Source organism: Pocillopora damicornis, chromosome 3 (genome assembly GCF_964200805.1).
Source record: "Pocillopora damicornis chromosome 3, jaPocDami1.2, whole genome shotgun sequence".
Lineage (NCBI taxonomy): Eukaryota > Metazoa > Cnidaria > Anthozoa > Scleractinia > Pocilloporidae > Pocillopora > Pocillopora damicornis.
This window is the reverse complement of record NC_142672.1, coordinates 17911581-17933838: the sequence shown is the minus strand read 5'-3', so window position 1 is coordinate 17933838 and position 22258 is coordinate 17911581. Positions and strand designations below refer to the sequence as shown.

The 22258-nt window shown below is 37.1% G+C and overlaps 1 protein-coding gene across 1 annotated transcript in view; it reads left to right on the top strand.

Moving 5' to 3' along the window:
• LOC113668527 (uncharacterized) overlaps positions 1-22258 on the top strand; it is a 57542-nt gene that overhangs the window by 22598 nt on the left and 12686 nt on the right. Inside the window, exons 23-45 of the mRNA XM_027184443.2 lie at positions 214-367; positions 687-753; positions 1023-1089; positions 1443-1531; positions 1778-1904; positions 2341-2382; positions 2949-3014; positions 10210-10255; positions 11964-12335; positions 13036-13188; positions 13728-13805; positions 15017-15126; positions 15286-15475; positions 15836-16171; positions 16500-16603; positions 17457-17627; positions 18271-18348; positions 19265-19364; positions 19652-19792; positions 20104-20185; positions 20611-20725; positions 20823-20872; positions 20964-21081. Coding sequence (XP_027040244.2) covers positions 214-367; positions 687-753; positions 1023-1089; positions 1443-1531; positions 1778-1904; positions 2341-2382; positions 2949-3014; positions 10210-10255; positions 11964-12335; positions 13036-13188; positions 13728-13805; positions 15017-15126; positions 15286-15475; positions 15836-16171; positions 16500-16603; positions 17457-17627; positions 18271-18348; positions 19265-19364; positions 19652-19792; positions 20104-20185; positions 20611-20725; positions 20823-20872; positions 20964-21081 — 2856 coding nt within the window. The remainder of the gene's footprint in view (positions 1-213; positions 368-686; positions 754-1022; positions 1090-1442; positions 1532-1777; positions 1905-2340; positions 2383-2948; positions 3015-10209; positions 10256-11963; positions 12336-13035; positions 13189-13727; positions 13806-15016; positions 15127-15285; positions 15476-15835; positions 16172-16499; positions 16604-17456; positions 17628-18270; positions 18349-19264; positions 19365-19651; positions 19793-20103; positions 20186-20610; positions 20726-20822; positions 20873-20963; positions 21082-22258) is intronic.

Here is a 22258-nt window from a genome sequence, read left to right as displayed (position 1 = left end):
AAAAAATAAACAGTCTGCCTAGTATGTAAGTCCATCGTAGGTGTGGTGTTCTCAAAACTTTTGTCTACTCAGAGAGAGACTCAAAATGGCCGAAAGCTTTGCCTCTGTTTCTGAGGTGAATTTAAAACTTTTGATTGAAGAGAAAGATTTAAGAAACATCAGGAAAATAGACCGGAGCTCGTGAGACATGTTTCTGTTATTTTCCTCTCACAGGAGGTCTGCATTGCTGTAGCTGTTATGCTCCATTACTTTTTTACCGCATCATTTGTCTGGATGTGTATAGAGGCCGTCCACATGTTCATCAAAATTGTTTCAGTGTTCAACATTCAAAGAATTCGCATGCGACATTATGTGGCATTAGGATGGGGTAGGTTTTGACTCCTGTCTTTATCCTTTACAAACTGTCTCTGATGATGGATCCCCAATAGCGTCAAAGTGTTTCTATCACTCCACTTTTAACTTAAGTCACACATCACTTCACAATTCGAAGCTTTAGGAAAGCTCTCTTCTCTTGACCAAACTTTCTGTAATGCACCGTAACGAATTGTTTGACAATAACCTGGTCTAGTCAATAGAATTCCGGTAAGAAAAGTATGGGCAACTACATATAGGTGGATGATGAAGAGATGACCCAGCCTGCAACACAGGGTAAAACAATCCGATCACCTTTTCTTCATCTATTCTAGGAGTACCAGCTGTAATAGTTGTAGTATCAGCGACCGTACATTATGAAGGATACGGCACATCAAAATTGTAAGTAAAGTTGTAAATGCACATTTCCAGACACCAACATTTTTTTCATATATCGTATATTTCTGAAGTTCTTTTTTCTGTTTAATTTTTGAACTGTTCGCTATCATTTTGATATACCTTTTACATTGGAAAGTACTAATGCGATAAATAATTCGTTGATTTCTACAAATGTCAGGATGAGTTGCATTTATTATCATTTCAACGTTAACTGTTAATACATTTTCCTGATGCATTGCCTCATAATGGCCTTTCGATTTCTCCAATTTCAGCTGTTGGTTAAGCCTTGAAGGAAACCTCATTTGGGCATTTCTTACCCCTGTTGTGGTGATAGTATTGGTAAGCAGTAAGACGTATTCAGCTCAAGTTACCCGAGAGTGTATTTAAAAGTACATTTGCGAACAACTTCCCTCTAAGGAGATCCTTACTCGAATTTCCCATCTTCTATTGCCCTCTCAGTCAAACCGCGTTTTCGATCAAAAAGAGTTATCCGTTGATAAAATTTAACTAACAATTGCGATTGGCAAGTACATACAATAAACAAAATTGCTGTTAATAAGTACTTATTCCTCTTTCTCTTTTAATGATTCAGGAAATTATGACAGGTTAATTCATGCAGACGGAGTCAAAAATAATTCTTGATGAAAGTTGGAAAACATATTAATCAATTTATTCGAACCTCCTTGTTCTAGATAAATGCTATCGTTTTGGTTACTATAACGGCTGTTCGAATCTCCCTCAAAGACAATCCACTGACACCTCATGAAAATAAAAAATTCACGTAAGTAAAATAAACAGATATATGTTTACGCCTACAACGATTATGGGTAGCTACGAATCTATTTACACTTGAAAAGTAGCTAAGATTAAGTTAACCACATTTGATGTACAGTTAGTGGTTTTAGTGTGACCACATACTACAACCTGTATAGTCAACGTAAATCAAGGTTCTCATCTTATACGTGCCATTGAATCGAGTTTAAAGTTATTTTTCGCTCAATAATGTTTTTTTGCTCTTTATTTTTAGTGCCGCCCTTAGAACGGTCGTAGTATTGTTTCCTCTGCTTGGTTTAAGCTGGTTCTTTGGTCTGATGGGTGTTTTGACCAATAGCCGGCCGTTTCTTTACACTTTTGTAGTGCTCTCTTCTCTTCAGGTCAGTGGTTTATTTTGTATTTATTTCCTATTTCAACGCATCACAACTTTCTTTTTCTTACTTTTCACAGATACTCCGAGCTGGAAAATATTGATTTTGTTCATATTCATACATTTACGTCTTGCAATACAATCTTTCGTTATTTAATTGAAAATGCAAATTGTTCGAAAAAAAACAGTAGATCATTCGCGCGTTAGTTAACAAGAAAACGTTAATACAAACTAATTAAGACAATTTGCTCCAAACGGGGTATGGGTTAAACAGTACTCACATCAAAATAAACAAAAGTTTTTGATAAAAAAGACCAGCTAGAGCAATAGCATAGGTATCAGACTTGTTTAATATCTTATTTGTCCAACCACCTTAATTCGTGGGAACTACATGTACATATCAGATTTTGATTTTTTAAATTAAAGTCTTGATGTTCTAAAAACAGGGCTTCTTCATTTTGCTATTTCACTGCATCGGAAACAGGGAGGTAAGGATGTATTTTTTTTTCAAAAGATTTATTCGAAGTTGAATATTACGACATGGTGAGATGTCAATCATTGTGTTGTTGCACCAAACCCAGTGACACCCATTAACACACTTATGAAAGGGGTGGCGTATCACTTGACCTCGAAAGACGTGACTTATTAGATGCGTGGTTACAGGGTGACTAGAGTACTAATGGCTCTTTCTTAACCAGAAGAATACATAATTTCTGTCAATGAGAAAGCAATTTGATTTGCCCAAAAATGTCAGTAAAACAGTAGTGGTAAACTCCTTCGACTGAACGGTGAATTTTCAGTCAAAGGAGTTCAGTAAAAAGTAAAGCCCATTCACTATGGGCTTTACCTTTTATAACATTTGTTAGATAGGTGTCGGTAAACCAACCTCTTCTTTCTTGAGATGTTCTTGGAAATGATATGGAGACTAAGTAAGATTTCTGCTATTTTACTTTTTTTTTTAAACGTCTTCAAGAGCTCACAAGGTTTATAATTCTCTTGTGCAAATATACTTCGCCAAGAAAGAGATTACGAAGCTATCGTTTATCAATTCTAGGTGCGCAGTTCGATAAAAGCAATCAAAGACCGTCATTCGTTGGAGTCAAGTATTCGACATGAACAAGTGAGTAATTTTTGGAGATAATTTTTTTTTCACTCAGTTTTTAGAGGTTATTGTTTTATGATATAAATTCTAGACCTTTTCTCATAGTAATTTCATCGTTATATTCCTTATAGAAATTCCGGAAAGGAAAGGCAAACAGCAAAAGCTCAAATGGAGTCAATTGTGGAGAGAAAAAAATAATGCTAACAAAAGTCTCGGGACTAAAGAGAAGCGAAGAACAAGTCAAAAAGGCAACAAACGTATGATAAAAAAGCAAAGAAAAATTTTTTTGACCCTTACTTGATGTACAAAAACACCGGGAGCAGCCAAGGTCAGATTGGAGTGAATCCTCGTGGCTACCTCAGTAGCAGCGATTAACTGGCCAGGAAGCAATCTCGAGGAGCATCTAAATATAGTTAAGGTGTTCAAAATACTCCGATTCTTAAACTAGCCGACATCTGGGAGTATTGTTGTGATGTTTACCATTCGACGTCTAGTTGTGGTCGTCTACTTTTCGCTTCATTTATTAGGCGTTAGCCTGTGTAAATTTTAAACATTTTTTAAAAATTTCGCAAAACGCCATCCAGCGCTAAATAGGTATCCACATCATCTCAAAATTTTGATTTTAGAGGGACTTTATGTTTAAATATTTGCACACAAGCGAACTCTGCGTAGGACGTTAGCATCTGTCATGTAACAAAAAATTACTAGTAGCCGGTTACTTCCTTCCGATGGGAGTGTTTCAGACACCAGAGGCAACCGAAAATGCATCGGGGAAAGCAGCATCGCGTTGAAAATTAGTCAGGGACATATACCTTGCTTTCACTTCCACCGGTTTGTTAAGAACGTTCTAAATTCAGTACTGTTTGGATGACCATGAACATGTTTTTACTGAAGATAACGCCGTGGGAATTCACTAAGAGCCAGAATAAGAACCCAGTCCACTGACGTATTAACGCATTAACAGCATTAACGATAACGCTCAAGAAACTAAACTAAGATAATTTTAGAGGGATTAGGTGTCAGAATTTTAATTATATGACTGAGATATGCCTGTATTACGTTTAGCCGATATCCTTGTTGTGAATTATTTTAGTTTTACTTCCATCCTCACATACAGTTTGTCGGAAGCATTATTATCATGTTCTTCATTTCTTGTTCTGATATATATTCTGACAATCCAAACTGATCATAAACTGCTCTGACGTTTGAGGACGTTGCTTTACACCGAGCTGAAATCACAATAAAGCAGAAAATTTCACCAAAAAACATCTTTGTTTTCATCTGAGATCTTGGACTTGGCAAACCCTACGGGAAAAATAGATTGGTGAAGACTTCCTCAAAATAGTTGATCCAGGCAATTTGAAGTAGGCTTTCATTTTCCACAAAATTGGGTCCTAGCCGAAAATCCAAAAAGAAATTAAGTTTCATTAAAAGCTGCCAGTACAGGAACAGCCTCTTCCTGTAAAATTGATAAACTGATCGTTGAACAGAATTTTCAAATTCCGCAGGGGTTGATCGAAAATAAGTCAAGCACATAATTTCTAATGAAATCGAAGCTCCCATCGTATTGAATCGCGTCATATGAAAGTTATTTACGGCGCATTGGGAGGAGATAAAGAACAACTTAAAAGCGACGAAATTATGGTCACTCGGAGAGTATAATCGTAGTAAGACAAAACAGTTACGAGGATGCTTTTTAGTATCTTGTTATCTTGTAACAGTCAACCAATTAGAAAACTGAAGCGTTTTCATAAAAATCGCGCTGCATAGCCTGAGAGAAAGTTCAGTAGTGATCTTCAGCTATCGGTTCTATATTCAACAGCACTGGGTAATCCCTAACTGGCATAAGCTGCATTTGGCTTAAATAATTATGCACTAACTGTTATCAAATTTACTACATGATTTTAATCTTTTCTTGTATATTTTTTTTGTTTGTTTTTTTTTACGAATCTTGACTCAGTGGTACTTCTTGTTGTTACGCAGGGCCCTGTTTAGTTGTCATATATGTCACTAAGTAATATTGCTTCCATACTTTGGCTCGACAGTTTGCTTTAAGGTTGTAAATGTTCAAATGCTTGGCAACCAAACATGTTATGTTTGCACTCAGGCAAATTAACATTTGTCTTCCTTTCTGAAACAATTCATCTAACCTATTATTATTATTATTATTATAATGGCAGAAAAGTAGGGGAATTACGTGCGAAGGCAAAATTAATGGCTGGCAGCAGAGCTTGTCGACAAATTCCTGCCGCACATACCCCTTTAGACGGAATCGATATTTTCCTACTTAAGCGTTTACCCTAACTAGAGAATAGGAAGACGCGAGACTGAGGCATATAATTAGAAATAAAAGGTAAAAAGTTCTAACAAAGTTAAAACAATGCAGCCACCTGACTTCAACAGGATAAATATTTTTTGGTCCACTGACACGTAAAGTATATCAAACTTATCACCTTAACTAACGACTATATGAGAAGTTGCCCAAAGGCTAAATAAACTCATCTCGAACATGCAGTTCCAGTATCCTTTCTGATGGCTCATAAGAGAGTCTTTCACCAATTAGCAGTCCCATTTTTCTTATGTTTTTTATTATCAAATAATTTTTTACGTTACCTGCTGCCGGTTTGTAAAGGATACCTCATTGCGAGATACTGACTGCTGCTAGAAAACTATGATATTTCATAATATCGCAGCGTACTTCTCACTTTGTTTGCACGATAATTTTCTTCCTATACTTCCTTGTTAACAATCAACTGCTTCAAGAGATTTCAAATGAGTTAAAAAAAAAAGTGCGAGAGACGATGAAGGAACAACGAGATGGCGGCCATATTGAAAGTGCCGAAAGTACCAATCTGCAAACCTCCCGTGTACGAAGTGGACAGCATGGCGAGTTCAATCACCAAATCGAAATCAAGATTTCTGCCATCGAGAACAAGCTCAAAGGCTAATCTACAGACATCGAAAGTCTGTATTCTTCAATCGATCTCGCCTTGGAATACAGCTCTTCCTTCAATTTCAAGCTTGTAGGCATCCTCGAAACGAAACCGAAAAAAGGTGCCGCAGAAACCTCAGAGCCCTAAGGTTAACATAGCACATCGAGTCAAGCCTCACAACGCCTCTGGCGGTCAATCCAAGCCAATTATGTGCAAATTCACGAGACGTCTTGCCCGGGAGCGGGTGATAGTATTAAGAAAGGAGGTGAACAAAATCAGTCCTACCAGAGCCGAACTTTAAGAGAACGTGGAACGTGCAGCAGTTTAGGATCACTTCAGTCCACATCTTCAGGACCTGATGTCACGCGCAAGATTCAAGGAAAGGTTCCATTTTGCATTTTGTTGGGCAAAAAAATCGGCCGTATGGATGAGGAAAAGTGATCATTCTCGACCAATCGCAGTGCCAGTGACTTGGACAATCTGGAAGCTCGCTACAAATCACCAGGTGAAGAACGTATTAGCTAAGAAGTAACGCGCAAGGTAAAATAAACAAAATCCTTTTACGCGAACTAACCTACTATTCTTGCAATTCAATTTATCCCATGACCAATTCAATAATATTCTAGATACTTCCCTTCTTGCTAAAAAATACCTCGATCGTTACCTAGCTATTACGACCTAAATATCTTTAGCTTGAGTACTTTTGTTGATAAAAAATCCCATCCTAGCGATCATTCTACAAATGTGACGAGTAAATACTATTCTGAGCTAAGAAATTAGCTCCAAAACGTATCTTCTCCAAACAGAGGTTTATCTTTATTCCGCACAAATATCCGCAGTCTTGGACGTAATACGGACAACTTTCAAACACATCTACTGATCTACTGGACGAATTAAATTTTCAATTCGACGTTATAGGTATTACGGAAACTAGACTAGCTAAACAGCTTGAAAATTTGGACTTCAGCCCGTCAATACCGAATAACAATTTCGAATATGTACCAACACCTCTGGAGGAGTTGGTGGGTACATCAACGAAAAAAGTTTGATATACAGTCATTGATAAAAGTTATAGTGAAGCTTTTCAGGCACTTTTTGTTGAACTACAATTTCCAAAAATGCAAATATAATTTGCAGAGTGGTATATAGATAGCATAGCTCTCCGGAACGATTTAAGGAATATTTTGATATATTGCTTAAAAAACTCATCGCAACTAGGAAACAAGATTTTTATAATGGGGGATTTCAACTTGAATCTCCTTCGTTTCCAATCCTGTAAGTGCGCCCAAGACTTCAGTTTTTCTTTACAAAGCTTTGACATAACCCCGTCCATTGACAAACAATTCCTACTCACTAATCGATAATATATTCACTAACAACTTCGAAAGTATTCTTTTAAGCGATAACATTATCTCGGATTTAATCGATCACTTTTCGCAATTTTGCATTCTTGACTTTTCTAGTAAACTGTTTGATGCGCAGAGACCTAAACAATTAGTTCATGACTTGCCCAATTCTTTCATTGTAGGGCCCACCTTTCTAAGCGAACTGTCAAAAATTGACTTGATCAGTGCTGTCGGCAATAAAGTGGATGTCAGCAAATCATTTACTGTATTTCACAATAAAATCAATAAACTCCTCAAGGAGCACGCATCTTTAAAACCACTTTCAAGGCGCAGTCTAAAGAGAGCTAAAAAAATCCTGGATAACAAAAAGTATTAGAAGATCAATCATGATAAAGAATGCTCTATCTTACTCTGGGGACACCACTGCCTACAAACTCTATCGAAACAAAATATTAATGCTAACGAGAATTATTAAAAAGACCTATCAAGAAAACATGGTGGGCATAAATAGGCTCTTAGACCGGAAAACAAGAGGTCCTTAAGGACAAGACCTCTCTCAAATGTCCGACAAGCAACAAAGTTTCTTTCAACTCCTCTGAATTTCCAGACATAACGAATAAATATTTCTCTTCCATTGGGCACGATCTGGCATCCAAAATGCCAAAAACCACCCAAAAAATTTCACGAATATTTACGAAAGATAGGTGTGGCTGGTTCCTTCTTTTTTCATTCAATGTCTCATATTGAAATAGAAACTGACATCCTGAATATTCAACTGAATAAAGCACATCAAAATCTGAAGACGCTTGAATCGATCGTTAATGACAAGTTTTCAAATGTTTATAATTGGCTGATAGCCAACAAATTATCTTTAAACACCAAGAAAACCAACTATGTTATTTTTCGACCCAGACGAAAAATTAAAAATATCAAGTAAATTTGAGGGTATTTGACCATCACGCCGACACTTTTATTCCCCTAGGGTGCAAGAACTATGTCAAATACCTAGACGTGTTTATTGATGAGAGTCTTTCCTGGAAACACCATATTCCTCATATCGCCTCTAAAATAATTATCTCAGTCGGTATTATTTCTAGGTTAAGACATTTTGTTACCTTCAGTACCTTACGTCACATATACAAATCACTCATTCAGCCTTATCCGTTGTACGGTTTAGTTGCGTGGGTCAAGCTGACAAGACCCATAGAAACAGATTTGTGAATTTTGTGATGTGATTTGTGATTTGTGATGTGAATTTTCATATATCTAAAATCTTCATTCACTTGGATGTTTATTTGGACCCAATCCATTGACCAGCTCCCAGTTGGCTTGTTAGCTCAATTGGTAGAGCGCTGCACCGGTATCGCAAAGGTCATGGGTTCAAATCCCGTACGGGCCTGAAAATTTTTTTCAGGTCCTATTAACAACTACTCGTTTCAGTAGTGTTTCTTAGCTGCGAGGATCTCTTAATTTCATCTTTCCACCGCAGTGCAAAAATATGTGAATTTTCATATATCTAAAATCTAGATTTTTACTCCTTCAAAAACGTGCCCTGCGACTTATGTTCTTTGTGAATTTAATGCTCATGCTGTACTTTTCTTTGTTTCTTCTAATCTACTCCCCTTAGATTTTCTTTCCTTCAAATCATCAGCTGTGCTAATGCATCATGTATTTAATGACCTAACGCCACTTCACATAACCAACATGTTTACTTATCAAGCCAATATCCATTCCTATAAAACAAGATCGTCAACAAGAGGTAATATTTTCGTTAAATATTCAAGGCTGAACCCGCATTTAAATCTTTTTCTAGATATAGCGTGCGGATTTGGAACAGCTTAATTAATGAATTGCATAATTTATCGAAACAGAAACTTAAAGTTAAACTTCATAACGTCTTATTTCAAATATCGACCGAAGCAAACGACGACATCGAGTCAACTGATCTGGTATCGAAAATTTCTTAGAAACGGCTGAGCTTCATTATATTTGCATTTGCATATATTCCTTTTTTCCCCGTTCTAGTTATCTATCATAATATTATAGCTATTTAACTTAGTAACTTATTCATTTAATGTAGCTTGGTTTTTTATTTGTTTCTTTCTTTTATAGAAACTGCTTTTTCCATTTCAGTGTTGTAATTTCTTGTGTTAGTGCTCTGATCATCATAATTATCACGTATATATTTATTTATTTTCTGTTATTTGTTACTGTAAAATTTTTATTGACCTGCGTGAAACTAACGCTCGCCTCGACTCGCTGTTGTTATGTGCGAGCAATAGATGTCAAGTTGTAAATAGATTGAATTTAACACTAAATACCCGCTTTTAACAAAAATTAGCTATTGTAGTATTTGACAGGACAAGCAACATAACTATGGCATGGCATTTTCCAGCGAGAACGTTTTCAGCTAAAACTTGATTGGCATTTCGAGTGAGTCATTTTATATGAAGATTCCTTGAGAAGTTCGTTTTGTTAATATTCCGTCAGAATCCCAAAAATCGTAATAAACGCAACATTAATACATCATTCCCACAACCACTCACTTCAGTGCAGCAGGTGGCATGACTTGGCAAGTTCAACATTTTAATCACAGAAACGAGACCAAATGACGGCGTAATTGCTTTCCCATAAACAATGACTAGCTGACATCCCGCCCTTGTCTAGCTACGAAGATATCATCTATACCACCTCTTAAGTAAACTGCACCGCAAACTTCTGTCAGCCTCTAAGAAATTTGATATGACAACATGACTCCATCTTTCGCATCTGCCTTTCTTTTCGTCTTTGTGGAGGTAAGAAGCACAATATTTTAATTTCCATCTCTGCTCATACGTGCCTTTTTCAATTCGATTTCAAAGTTTAAGCCACATCTCCATTTTTGCATTGTATTTCGCCGTTTTCATTGGCTTATTTTATTTCTCTGGTTTTCAGACGATTTTGTTCGGGAGTATGACAAATGCCTGCCCTTTTTCCAATGGTAAGGTTACAAAAAATAATATAGATATTCTTTCTAATACAAGTCATTGCATCAATGCTATTTCTTCTTTCCGAAGAAAACATCATAATTTATTCACTGACAAAACAAACATTCTCATCAAACACGCAATGGGCAAATTTGGAATATTTTTCGGTAAGAGCTCTTTGCCACACCATTTTCATTATTTCTACACATTTTATCACCACGCATTTTTAATCAAATTGCTGAGGCTAGATGGAGATCATATTGTTGGAATACTTGTCACTAAAATCTTGGGAATCTGATAACGCCTACAGAGATCGCTTGAAGGTCTCTATGTCATTGATTATCATGAAACATCTGTGTTGATTCATAGCTGCTTCGTTTTGTAATAAATAAAATGAACTCTTTAAATCGCAACCTGACGTTCTTGCAGTTTTTATACAATAAATCGTATATTTTTGGTGCTGGGGCTACGTGCTAATGAATTTGAGCTTATTCTCTGTTAATTTTTAAGGGAAAAAAATAAATATATCGAGGTGCCAACTACCGTCGATCTCCAAAAGAAAGTTCATTTGCTTTTGTTTGCTCTAGCTTCAATTACATGTTTGATAAACAACAGTTTCGCAACATTCATTGTTCGAAAAAAAAAATGATTTTAATTATCTTGTCCCTCAGCAAGTCGCTTTGATTAGGGGCGCCGCTTCCAAAACTTTCTTTATTACCATATCGCGCCTATAATTAACCAACTTTCGCACTACATCAACATCGACTTGTTTGGCAAGATGGGGGATAATAGCCAGCCAGTGCCATTAAAATTGTGTTTCGATTGGAATGTTTGAAGTTTTGGTGCAGCACATTCTTCAAATCCAGCACCTTCAGTAAAGAAACTACACCAACCAGAAACCACTGTAGAATAATATCGTGCAAAGCATCTAGAGGCTGCAAAGTATTGTCAGCGGGCTAAAAGTTCTTTCTTGTTTGTTTAATTCACTACGAAGTTCGTCTTCAGAAAACGAGCATAAGACGGTGTGTAAAAATAAATAAATTTCACGTGTTTTTTTTTTAAGCGTTCCTCCAAAGCTTTTTGAGTTTTAACTGCTTAACATAGGGATGACATTATTTAATTTCTTGGTTGATCAAATATTTTTTTCCTCCATTTTTCGGCATATTAACCCCAAAGAAGATGAGACTTACCGATTTTTAGGAACAAAGAACATTTTTATTTCTCTAATGCTTAGGGAAACGCAACTCATTCAAAATTTCGCACAAAGGGGGCATTACAGTGCAGAAACAGCGGGAACTTCGAAGACAACAGGGCCATTTATGCATGTAATGTTGTGAGCAGACAGGTTCTCTTCTCGTCCGCTACGAAAACGTATAGACAAAGAAACAGAAAAAAACAACGATTCTGAACAAGGGAAGCAATTGGGATCATAAAACCCCAGGCCAACCGTTTGTTGTCTTGAAACTGGAACTCCTAAAATGATAGATAATGTTGATCCGGTTTCACTTAACAGCTGGTTTCAAGAATTGCCAACGATGAAAATTAGACTGGAAGTTAGACCTGGCAGGGCATTTTATCTTTTCAGCTTAGTTTAAAACTGTTTGCGGTGGCCAATTCATACACCATCAACTCAGTTGCTAAAAGCAAATTATCTTGTAATTCTCCCTAACGACATATCGCTACGATTTCTTTAGAAACTAACCCCTTTATTCCATTCGACAGGTGACCTAACCTACAAGTCAGTGTTGGAGTGTTTGTCGATCGATACAGGAAACGAAACAAGACCGCCGTCCATCACAGTGACCTCATGTGATGACGGCAGTCGTATACTCACACACCTTGGCTGCTTATCAAGCCACAATTTTAGTTTTAATGATTCACTTTGGAATTACCAAGTTGCTCGCTTCAAGTTTGACGGCAATATTGTCATAACAAATCTTGTTCACTTAAGAGGGACGAACGCCCTATCGTTGACCGGAGAAAATATTACTATAGATTTGAACGGAGTTTTGAAAGTTGATGTAAACACCATGCCTTCGTCTCACAAAGAAACAAGATTGGTTGGAGGTTTTGTCTCTGCGATTGGTGCAAATGGTTCGTGCAGAAATATACATTTGTCTTTCAGTGTTGGAGAAGTATGAAAATCTGATAGGCTTCATTAGAACTTTCTTCTCTTAGCGCTGATCATGTCCCTATGTCCACATATTTTCTTCTATTCCGTTTATGGCGACGACAATTTCAGCCTTTTAATACTTTTTTTTGTAACTTATGTTTTTTGGTTGGTTTGTTTGTTGTTGTTGTTGTTTTTTTAAGCGAAAGAAAGCTGAATAGCATTACAATCGTTATCAAGCTGAGATGAAAGATATACTAGCTTATCTATGTTTACGACTATTATTGCCTATATCTATGGTTATCTATTGTTTACTTCTAAGTAGTAATATTCAAGATGTATCATTCAATATGAGAAAAAAAATGGTGTGCAACAAAATAATACAATAAGTTTTCTTTTCTCCTTACACATAGATGAAAAAGATGCTCTAAACTTGTACTAAAAAACCTGATAAAGAACTTTTTAAGCTCGACATTTCGATTATGAGGCAGAACAACTTTCTATCGGAACCGCATCAGCTTGTTTCCAAAGGTCAAGGAATTTCTATTCTGTAAGTTTTATGAACAGAGCCCCCCAAAACTTTCATTCCTGAAGGAAAAGAGGGACTAAAATAGTTATACGGTTTGGAGCCGGTTAGGTTGAACACTGCTCACTTTGCGTGTGTCGTAATGGCTCGTTATGCAGGTAATCCTTATGGTGGACCGGGACGGGGATTTTACTGCAAGAAAGAAGCTGGAGGGGCTGGTCACGGTGGTCACGGGGAAGGAAAGAGAAAGTACTCGTACAGCAAACCATATGGTCTTAAAAATGTCGACCACTATTTGGGAGGAAGCACAGGTATAGTGAATAGTTACGTTAAAGCCTGGGCATAATAACAAAGCTCAGACATCTGATAGTGCTCCTAAAGATTGACATTTATCGTGATCACTTCAAACTTGTAGAGTTAGAAAAAGTGAACGACGTACAGGATATTAATAGATTACTGGCTAAAATGATGGTACACTCGACTGTTAACAACTCTTCGCTTCACTCTGATGATGACTTCCGCTCCGGCAACAGTCCTTCTCAGGACTACACTCACCCAGAGGATCATAGGCTTAAATTATAGCTCCATTTTTCTGTCGAAGAACAAGCTCAAAAAAATATTGAAGATGTGGTAAAGAATTCATTCCATCATTCACGCCTTTCAAGGAGAATCTTATTATTTCGCTCGGCTGTTACCTTACTATAGCGAAAAACCTCCAGCGTAATATGTAACAAGAGCAACTAATGCAAATACTACCAGTTAACGCTCCGATACATTTATCTTGTAACTTCACTGACGTTATCATTCATTGGTTGGTTTGTTAATTATTTCATTTATCTATTTTTTTTAGGAGCGTTTACGGGTTCAAATACGCCAGGGTTTGGAGGACCAGCAATTGAACTGAATGCTACAGGAAAGATAGAGATCAGTAAGTACAATCTGATCTTAAGAATTCTCCATAAACAGACGTTGCCCATACGACGCAAGATGTAACCTTTCTGTATCATCAGGGCGAAATCAATCCTTGACTGAGTCATATTCTTGGTGCCGTCATCCGGGCCACTCGATATTCATTGTGGCCCAGCAATCTTTACCCTGACATCATGATAGTATCCTTTTTCCAGCCCTGAAAACCGTAACATCTTCGTAAGTGCAGTGTTTACGGCCCGACATTTTGGACCAAGTTACATATGCAACGGGAGGTCGTTTTCAGGCTTATTCGACGCCTGATCAGTTGATTATATGAAGGAAATAACTGCTTCTTCATCTTCATTTTAACTATCTGGTATTTGCCCCCCTCTACAATCCTCAGGTACCACAATCAAAGTTTCATCATTTTTTCAGCGTTAGTTGTCAACTTAACCTTATCCTGACCGACCCTCAGTCCACATTCTTCGATTGTCCCTCTATAACTATCATTGCAACATGTCTACCACAACTTCCCGATGTCCAAACAGGACTCTCCGTCATTAAGTCTAGTTTACACAAAGTATGCAAGCATGAGCATTAGAGCATGAGAGCGTTTACACATGCAATAGGCATACACTCAAGCATAAGATGAGACATGCTTTATGGCACGATTACCCTTAATTTGAACAATTTCAATTCCATTTCCCAACTTAAGTTGAAAACACAAAATTTTCATCCTGCAAATGGCTTTGAAGCTGGCAAAAGTAGCTGAATAAAAGAAGAGAAAACACATATATAATGATAAATTGTGACGATTTATAAAAATAGCAGAGATTTGCGACGGAAAATTTGAAGAGCTATTAATTTAGTCTGATGAAAGGTTTTGCTGCAAGTATACTTAATGCTACAAAACCTTAACAAAATTATTAGTGAAAAAATTTTAAGTTTTCTGAGTATCTGTCACTAGCTTGGGAAAAAAGAAAATCTGAGCCAGCATGTGAGGTTAGGGCTGGGGATCGAACAGAAATTTTGCGGTAGGATTTCCTATCACCAGAACAAAAGAGAATTTGGAGTCGTTCTCTGAAGAAAAAGTGCGCTACTGTTTCATGGCGAGGTGGTCTTCAAATCACGATAGCTCAACTCATTACAACAAGGCAACTACAACATGTACAGTTCCATGTTTCATTCATAAAATGGTTTTTTTTTAATACAAGTCTTACTTCTCGCCAGGAGGAGCAATAGAAGCGAGTGCCATATCCAATCCAGTTTTATCAGGCATTTCCAGCAACGAGAAGATAGGAGGAAATTCTGGTGGCCTAGTCAGACTAATAGCTGAAACGGTAAGTAGAAATGGAAGGGGGGGGCACTAACTGCCAATTTAAATCGATACGTCAGTAAAGGGCTATTCAGTAAAAAAGCAGCTTAACTAGACTTAGCTAATCAGGAAAATATCAACTGTTGACGCAGAAATGTAACGGTAAATTTTGTTTTATCCGTAGGTTCATATTTCGCATGAAGCAAGGATATATGTCAACGGCAGTAAGGGGATTTGCAGTGGCAAAAATTGTAAGGCTGGTGGTGGAAGTGGCGGGATAGTGCAAATCATATCCTCTTGTGGTTCTATCGCTCCTAATGCCATTTTTTTAAGTGGAGGTAACCAAGCAGAGGATGGTTTCCTTTACATCAAGGGTGAGTAAATATCGTATAAATGTTAACGATAGGATGAAATCAAGCCAACGCTCTACACAGTGCACGCGTTAGAAAATCATATTAAGCAACCTTCGTCTACGATGCCTGCTCGTGAGTAATGCTATGCTTGATTAATTAAATTCGCCCCAATGAGGAGTCTCTGGTTTATTTCAGCTCACAGGTTGGTAACTAGAAAAATGGAATAAGTTTTTTGCTCCTCATTAAGCGTGATTACCAGGGCAGCATCTCGTCGACCAGCTGCTGGTCAAATCTTCAATTCTGAGTGCTATTTTAAATGATTCAAAGCCATATGAAATAGCACTAAATCAAAAGGATCATTCTGATGACTCTTAACTTCAGGTATCAGCGAAGGTAATTTTCAAACATTTCCTGATGATCCGTATTCCTGGGGACAAAAGAGTTCATCAACAAGAACTCTAACTTCGGGTGCGCGAATAACAATTCCTGCCAGTACATCTCCGAGACACTCGTCATCTGAAATAACAACAGTTAACAGTACTATTTCGACAGCGACATTCCATACAACATTAAAGGTTTTTACGTCAAGTGAATTAGATACGACCACAAGCTATGCACAGGACATCTCAACGAGAACATCACACCAAACTTCCCCAGTCCGTATAGCAAGCAGTTCGTCGCTTCAGCCTCCACATCCCACAGAGTCGACCATTAGTGGTTAGTAGATTACTGCACTATTAGCAATGACTCACACTTAAGTTTCAAGGGTTAAAATTATCATTAGCTCGTTATTTTGCTACTCCCCTAAGCCCCCTTATACAAGTTACCCCTCTTTCAAACTGGTTTGATCTGTAATTCTTCTCAGGGCTAACTTCATAATTTTGCTTGGTTAAGTAGTATAGTATCCAAAACTGAACTAATTAAACAAAAAATGTTGCTTTTGCATACTATAACGTAACGCGCCATTTCCCATTCTTCTGGATCCAATAAACATATCGGTGAGGTAAGTTACTGTTAAGCAACTCCGTATTCGTGACTTATTTAGGTTTGAAATACGTTCCTGTATGTTTCACTGCTTCAGTGCCGCCTTTTAAAAAAGGAACCGTTGATGGTTTGCAAAATCTTCTTGAAAAAGTAAAGACATACAAGGTGAGGTTGAAGGGCTCATTTTCTGTTCGTTTAAAAAAAGCGATCGTCATTTTACCTATCTCTATTCCTTTCCCAAGACTACCGCCGTAGAATTCCAAATCATCAAACTTGGAGATAGAATACAATACCTTATTGGAAATATAATAATCCCTTATGAAGGTGCAGAGTACTTTTAACTGAATGATTTTATATGTGTTTGATTTATTCAGATTATAACAAGTTTTTGATCACTTTTCCATCCAACTGTCATGGTAGAAATGTAAATATATGAAAAACATATACGTGAACTGCGGAGTAATAACGAATATGAATGCATCTACGCAGTGATGAACAGAAGAATTCAGGCCTGTACTGGATTTAAACCCAAGACCTCTGCGATACTGGCGCAACGCTCAACCAACTGGGCTATCAAGCCTTATTTTCCAGACCTGGTTTTCACTATTGCTTAAGTAGTGATCATGACTGCGAAGATCGCTCTCATATTTATGAATTAATTCGTAGTTCACATACATGATTTTCACGCATTTCCAGTCATTTATTCATCACTTCCACATGACATCCCAGTTGGTAGGGCGCTGTACCGGTTTCGCAGAGTTCATGGGTTCGAATCCCGTACAGAACTAAATTTTTTTGGTGTCTTATTTTCACCACTATTTAAGTAGCGTTCATTAATGCGAAAATCGTTTTCATATTCGGTCATAGGAGACTTGAAAAAAGAGACTCCGTCGTGTCAAAAAAATTGTTTCAGCCACAAAATTTAATATCTAGACGGTCAGAATTCTACTCTAATAACTATGAATTTACCTCGAAGTCTATTTTTATGCTTGTTCATTACTTTTCAATTCATTTTAAGGAGAATAAAGTCAACACCTCCAATCCAGTGGAAGCTATAACTCAGTTTCTGGAATCGTTCAGAACTTTTACGGTGGTTGGGAACTTAACAACGTACATTATAAACATCAGCATATCCCTGATTGTTGAATTAAATGAACTGATGTTGTCGGACCGTCACCATAAATTACAGGTAAACTAAGTATGAATAAAGCTCTTTGCATATATCTTACGGAGGAAAACAAGAAATAGATCGGTATAAGACTGCAATAGACAGGAATTCAATCTTGGATGTACTCAAGAGTCTACTTAAGAGTCTTGGCAATCAATCTCAACGCAACCTCAAAGGAAATTGTTCGAGACAAATTATCAACCGCTCTACTGATTTGTTTCAATAGAATATCCAGCCTACACAAAAATGAAACCTTGTAAAGCTAAAATGATTCAACAAAGTGTTGTACAATAGCCTGCTATGTAAAAGCGAGGTTTCATCTCTATATGATTAATATTTCAAAGTAGCACTTAAGTTTTTTAAAAGTCTTTTAACTTGCCTATCATACTTCATATCATAATTTTTTATTGCATCGCGCGATGCCTTTATGAAACCAATTTGTGTGACAAAGGCCATGTATTTTAGATCTTGTGTTGTCTTAATAGTGAAGACTTGATTCTTGCAATGTACACTAAAATAGAAGAAAAGCAGATTTAAGAAATCAAAGAACTTAATCAGATTCATTCTCGCCTCAACAGACATTGTAAATATTGAAAAAACTGTACTAAACTTGATTGTCTAAGCCGCAAACAATTGTAAAACATTGTTTTATGTTTTTTATAAGCTCATTTCTGCTTTACTCAACACTGTTGATGAACTCTTGGACGACAAAAACGCTGCAGTATGGCGCAGTAGCGGAATGGTGAGGATATTACAATTTCTAAACGGCAAATAATACTTGCACACATGAGTTATGCAAACACCGCGACGTGTTAACTAATACTGGATTTGTTTAAGATTTAATGAAACAGACAGAACCATTGATTACCACGTTACAAATAAGCAGCTTGTTCCATCAAGTAAAACATGTAAACCAATCCTCAAAGAGTCATAGAAGCTGTAAGTTTGATCAAATATGTCCGGAGCACCCTGAGCAGTTATTTGAATGTATTCGAACATTAAGGTAGTTCAGGGCAGATTAATTATGATGTCAGTGTTCTCTCGTCTTTAGACTCAGTTTATGTAAGGATAAAAAATCTTCAGGAATAAATCAGTTTCTTGAATATGCAATTAATACAGATGTTAAAACTCATATTACAACAGGAGGCCATTAATGGGCTCCTGATTACAACTTATCTTGGATACGAAAACATCAACTCAACCTGATCTTTATAAATGTCTTGTCTCAGGCTTCGAAAATCAAGATGTCATGGTCGATTTTTATAGTCGAGATGTCATTTTAGGAGTGAATTTTTCTCCCTGAGGTTGAGGACAAAGTGTTCTAAAGGGATTCACAGTTATACTGGCTCGAGTTATCTTTCGAAAAGTCAGCTCACGAAAAAGGAGCAAATATTTTATAGAGCAAGTTGCTGAGGTTCCCGTGGTCCCGTATCGTTTCTGCGATACAAAAACGAGAACAAGACAACTCAAAAGACTTTCATACCATCGAGGTTCTTTAGATTTTATTGAATTCAGTAATTTTTTTCGCAAGAATTAATGTACGTGTTGAGCAATGGAATAGAGTGTTACCAACTTAAATGTTAACACTGGGTGTGAACGTCGAGTAAAACTGAGTGGCCGAGGGTGTTTAAGATTATTAACTTATTCTCAACTAACAGCTCATGGATCTTGTGGAAGCTGTGGAGAAGACAGCTTTGTTAGCAATAAATTATACGTCTGCCACTAACCAAAGCGTGATGTTAATCAAGAAAAACCTAGGTAAGAACGTTGTAGCATAAATCTGGACGAAATGTAATTTTCTCTTCACAGTTTTAAGAGATAGCATTCCTTTTCAAAGTAAAGTGCATCAAACATCCTCTGACCAACCAGGAAAAAACAAAAAGATTCTCTATTCGGAAAAGGACACTCCCCTCATCATTCCAGCCAAGGCCACAGAGTTTATAGTGTTATATCATATAATTCATCTTGTGCAGTTGTTTTAAATGCTCGGCTTGTATTCTGAAGTTGATTTAACGAATCACTATGCAACTTCTGTTTCTCCTTAGAAATGCATTCAATAGTACAATACGTCAATCCAAACAGCAATGTGACGATACCCAATCCTAGCAAACAATCTCGGTCAACAGCCTTAATAACTCTTCAAGCAAGTGGATTATCCATGAACATTAGTAGATACACAAAAGAGGGTAAGCAGTTTGTTATTTACTGCAGGATTCGCTTTAAAAATATCATAACTTTCAAATTTCTATTCAGCAAAAAGACAACGACTGAAACCCTTTACAGCATCTTCAAAATGATTCATATCGAACTCAACCGAATGGACTAAAGGTCTCAACGCAGAGCGGCGAGTATGTTACCGGCAACAGGGTGACAAATTGTTTACTAAAAATGTTTGATCACATGTACTTACGTGTCATGCCGTAAGTGTCACGCACCCATGCTTTCGTTAACATTCACTTGATAATACATTTGCTCTTCGTTATACCTTTCTTGGTAGGTCGCCTTGCTGTGAGCATGGTTATCTACAAAAATCAAATATCCTATTTCACAAGCAGGACACCGTCCGCTGCAATAGACGGGTGAAGAAAAAAAATTTATCATTCTAGTTTACATATCCTTTCTCATGGATCATTTTCGCTGTTAGTAACTAAGGAACAAGACACCCAAAAGAGCTTGACAAGACAAGTGAAGTAAAGCTCGTAAGATCATGAATTGTTCAGCGAGATTTATTCTAAGGAGGAAAAACAAGGTAGCGGACAGTAGCTTGTATCTTCAAAATAAAATCGATATTAAAAATATTCTGAGCTGGATTCAAAATCTCTACACTTTTTCAATTCTTCAGAATAGTTTTTTGTTTACCATTGAAATGAATACATTCGATGCATTGAGGTAATAATATTTGCGCGTGCGTGATCGGAAGGATCCAAATTACCTCAATCACTTGTCACCAAAAATAGATAAGTAAGTTACCATCTGTTATTTCCTTTCTCGTCTCACGATGCAGGGAGCATTTGCGAGGAGCTGTTCTCAACTCAGAAATCATATCCGTTATGGCGTTTTATGACAGACAACCTCTTCATTTCCTTGCGAAGGAAGCCTTTTTGACCTTTGGAGACAAGGTTTGTATGTAAACATGTATATCAAAACACTCTAGCCATTCTATTCGAGTAAAAATTAGAAATGTAACTTTTGTTTTGAAAACTAACTATTCCACAGATACAAATTGGAGGAAATTCAAAGTGTGTTTACTGGAAGTCCTTTTCTGGGTAAGCACTGACCACGATGTTAAGATCAGGCAAGCTCGTGATGGTTTACATGACATTTTCTCATAATCGGCGCTGACTATTGTTTTCGAAGGGGAGGAGAATGGTCATCCAATGGCTTATCATTGATCAAGAGTGACAGTGAGAGCACTGATTGTTCAACAAATCATTTAACAAGCTTTGCCGTCATCATGAGTTTCACGGAAGTCGATGTAAGTGCTCTAATTGAAATAAACGCCAACACATCTTAAGAGACGTTCACTTTTTAAAGATCTATACTAAACTATTGTTTTGATGCATCTGTAGCAGCTAGAATTTGCATTTCTATTTATCGTCAAGTAACTGCAAACGATCTTATATTGTTTTTCTTTCAATCGAACTACTATTGTGACGTTGTGTCTGTATTTAATTAAGTTCGCGTTTTTGCGTAAGGTTGCGTAAGAAATACGTAACGCCGGTAGCGTTTTATTTCTCGCCAGTATAAGCGTTGTTTTCGTGAAATAATTTTCACTGCTAGTTGATTTCAACTAGGTCAGTCATTACGTTTGTTTTTGCTGGCGCCGTGTTACTTTTGTTTAAGAGTCTTACTACCGGACGTGGTTACGCCACAAATTGTAAGTTCGTTTCCATTTCATGTAACTTTGTCCTTATTCTTATTGTTGTAATATTTGTACTTAGATATTTGTGTCAATTATTTATTTCAGTCGAATCGCATTCACCCATCTGTACATCTTTACAACCAAATATTTGTCGTCCTGAGAATTAGATTAAACGTGCATTCAGGTTGTGGCGTTAAACGTGTAATATTTAGCTACATTTTTAGCAAAATTTGTGCATGGATTGACTATGGATGGCACCGGCGATTTCTTCCCGGAAAGTGGTATTGGAATTGGAAGTGAGAGAATTGATGTGGCAACGCCCAGCTCTAGGATTTTCGCCGATGACACTCCTGCAACAACGAAAGTTCAAAATGGTTTACGGCGATTTCTTGGAGGTTATCAAGGGTTCTTTAAAAAGCTTTATGGCGAATTTTGGAGGCTAACATTGATAATGAAACTTCTCAAGCTTAAAAGAGAAAAGGTTTTTAGTGCACCATCGTTTAAGACGTTAAAGAAATCGTTTAAGACGTTAAAGAAATCATCCGTGGATGGACCGAATGAGGTGATACCTCATGGGTCGGGTCGCAACTCGTCAAGCAGATTATGTATCTGGTACATCTTCACATGGCAACCATTTGAATTTGTACAACTGTTGCAGCAGCTGATGCAGTCTCAGCAGCAAGCCTTTCAGTCTATGACAACGACGATAAGGCAAGGATTTTTTTTTACCTAAACCTGATCTCAGTTTGTTCGATAGCAACCCCCTCGAATTTTGGAGTTTCATGCGATC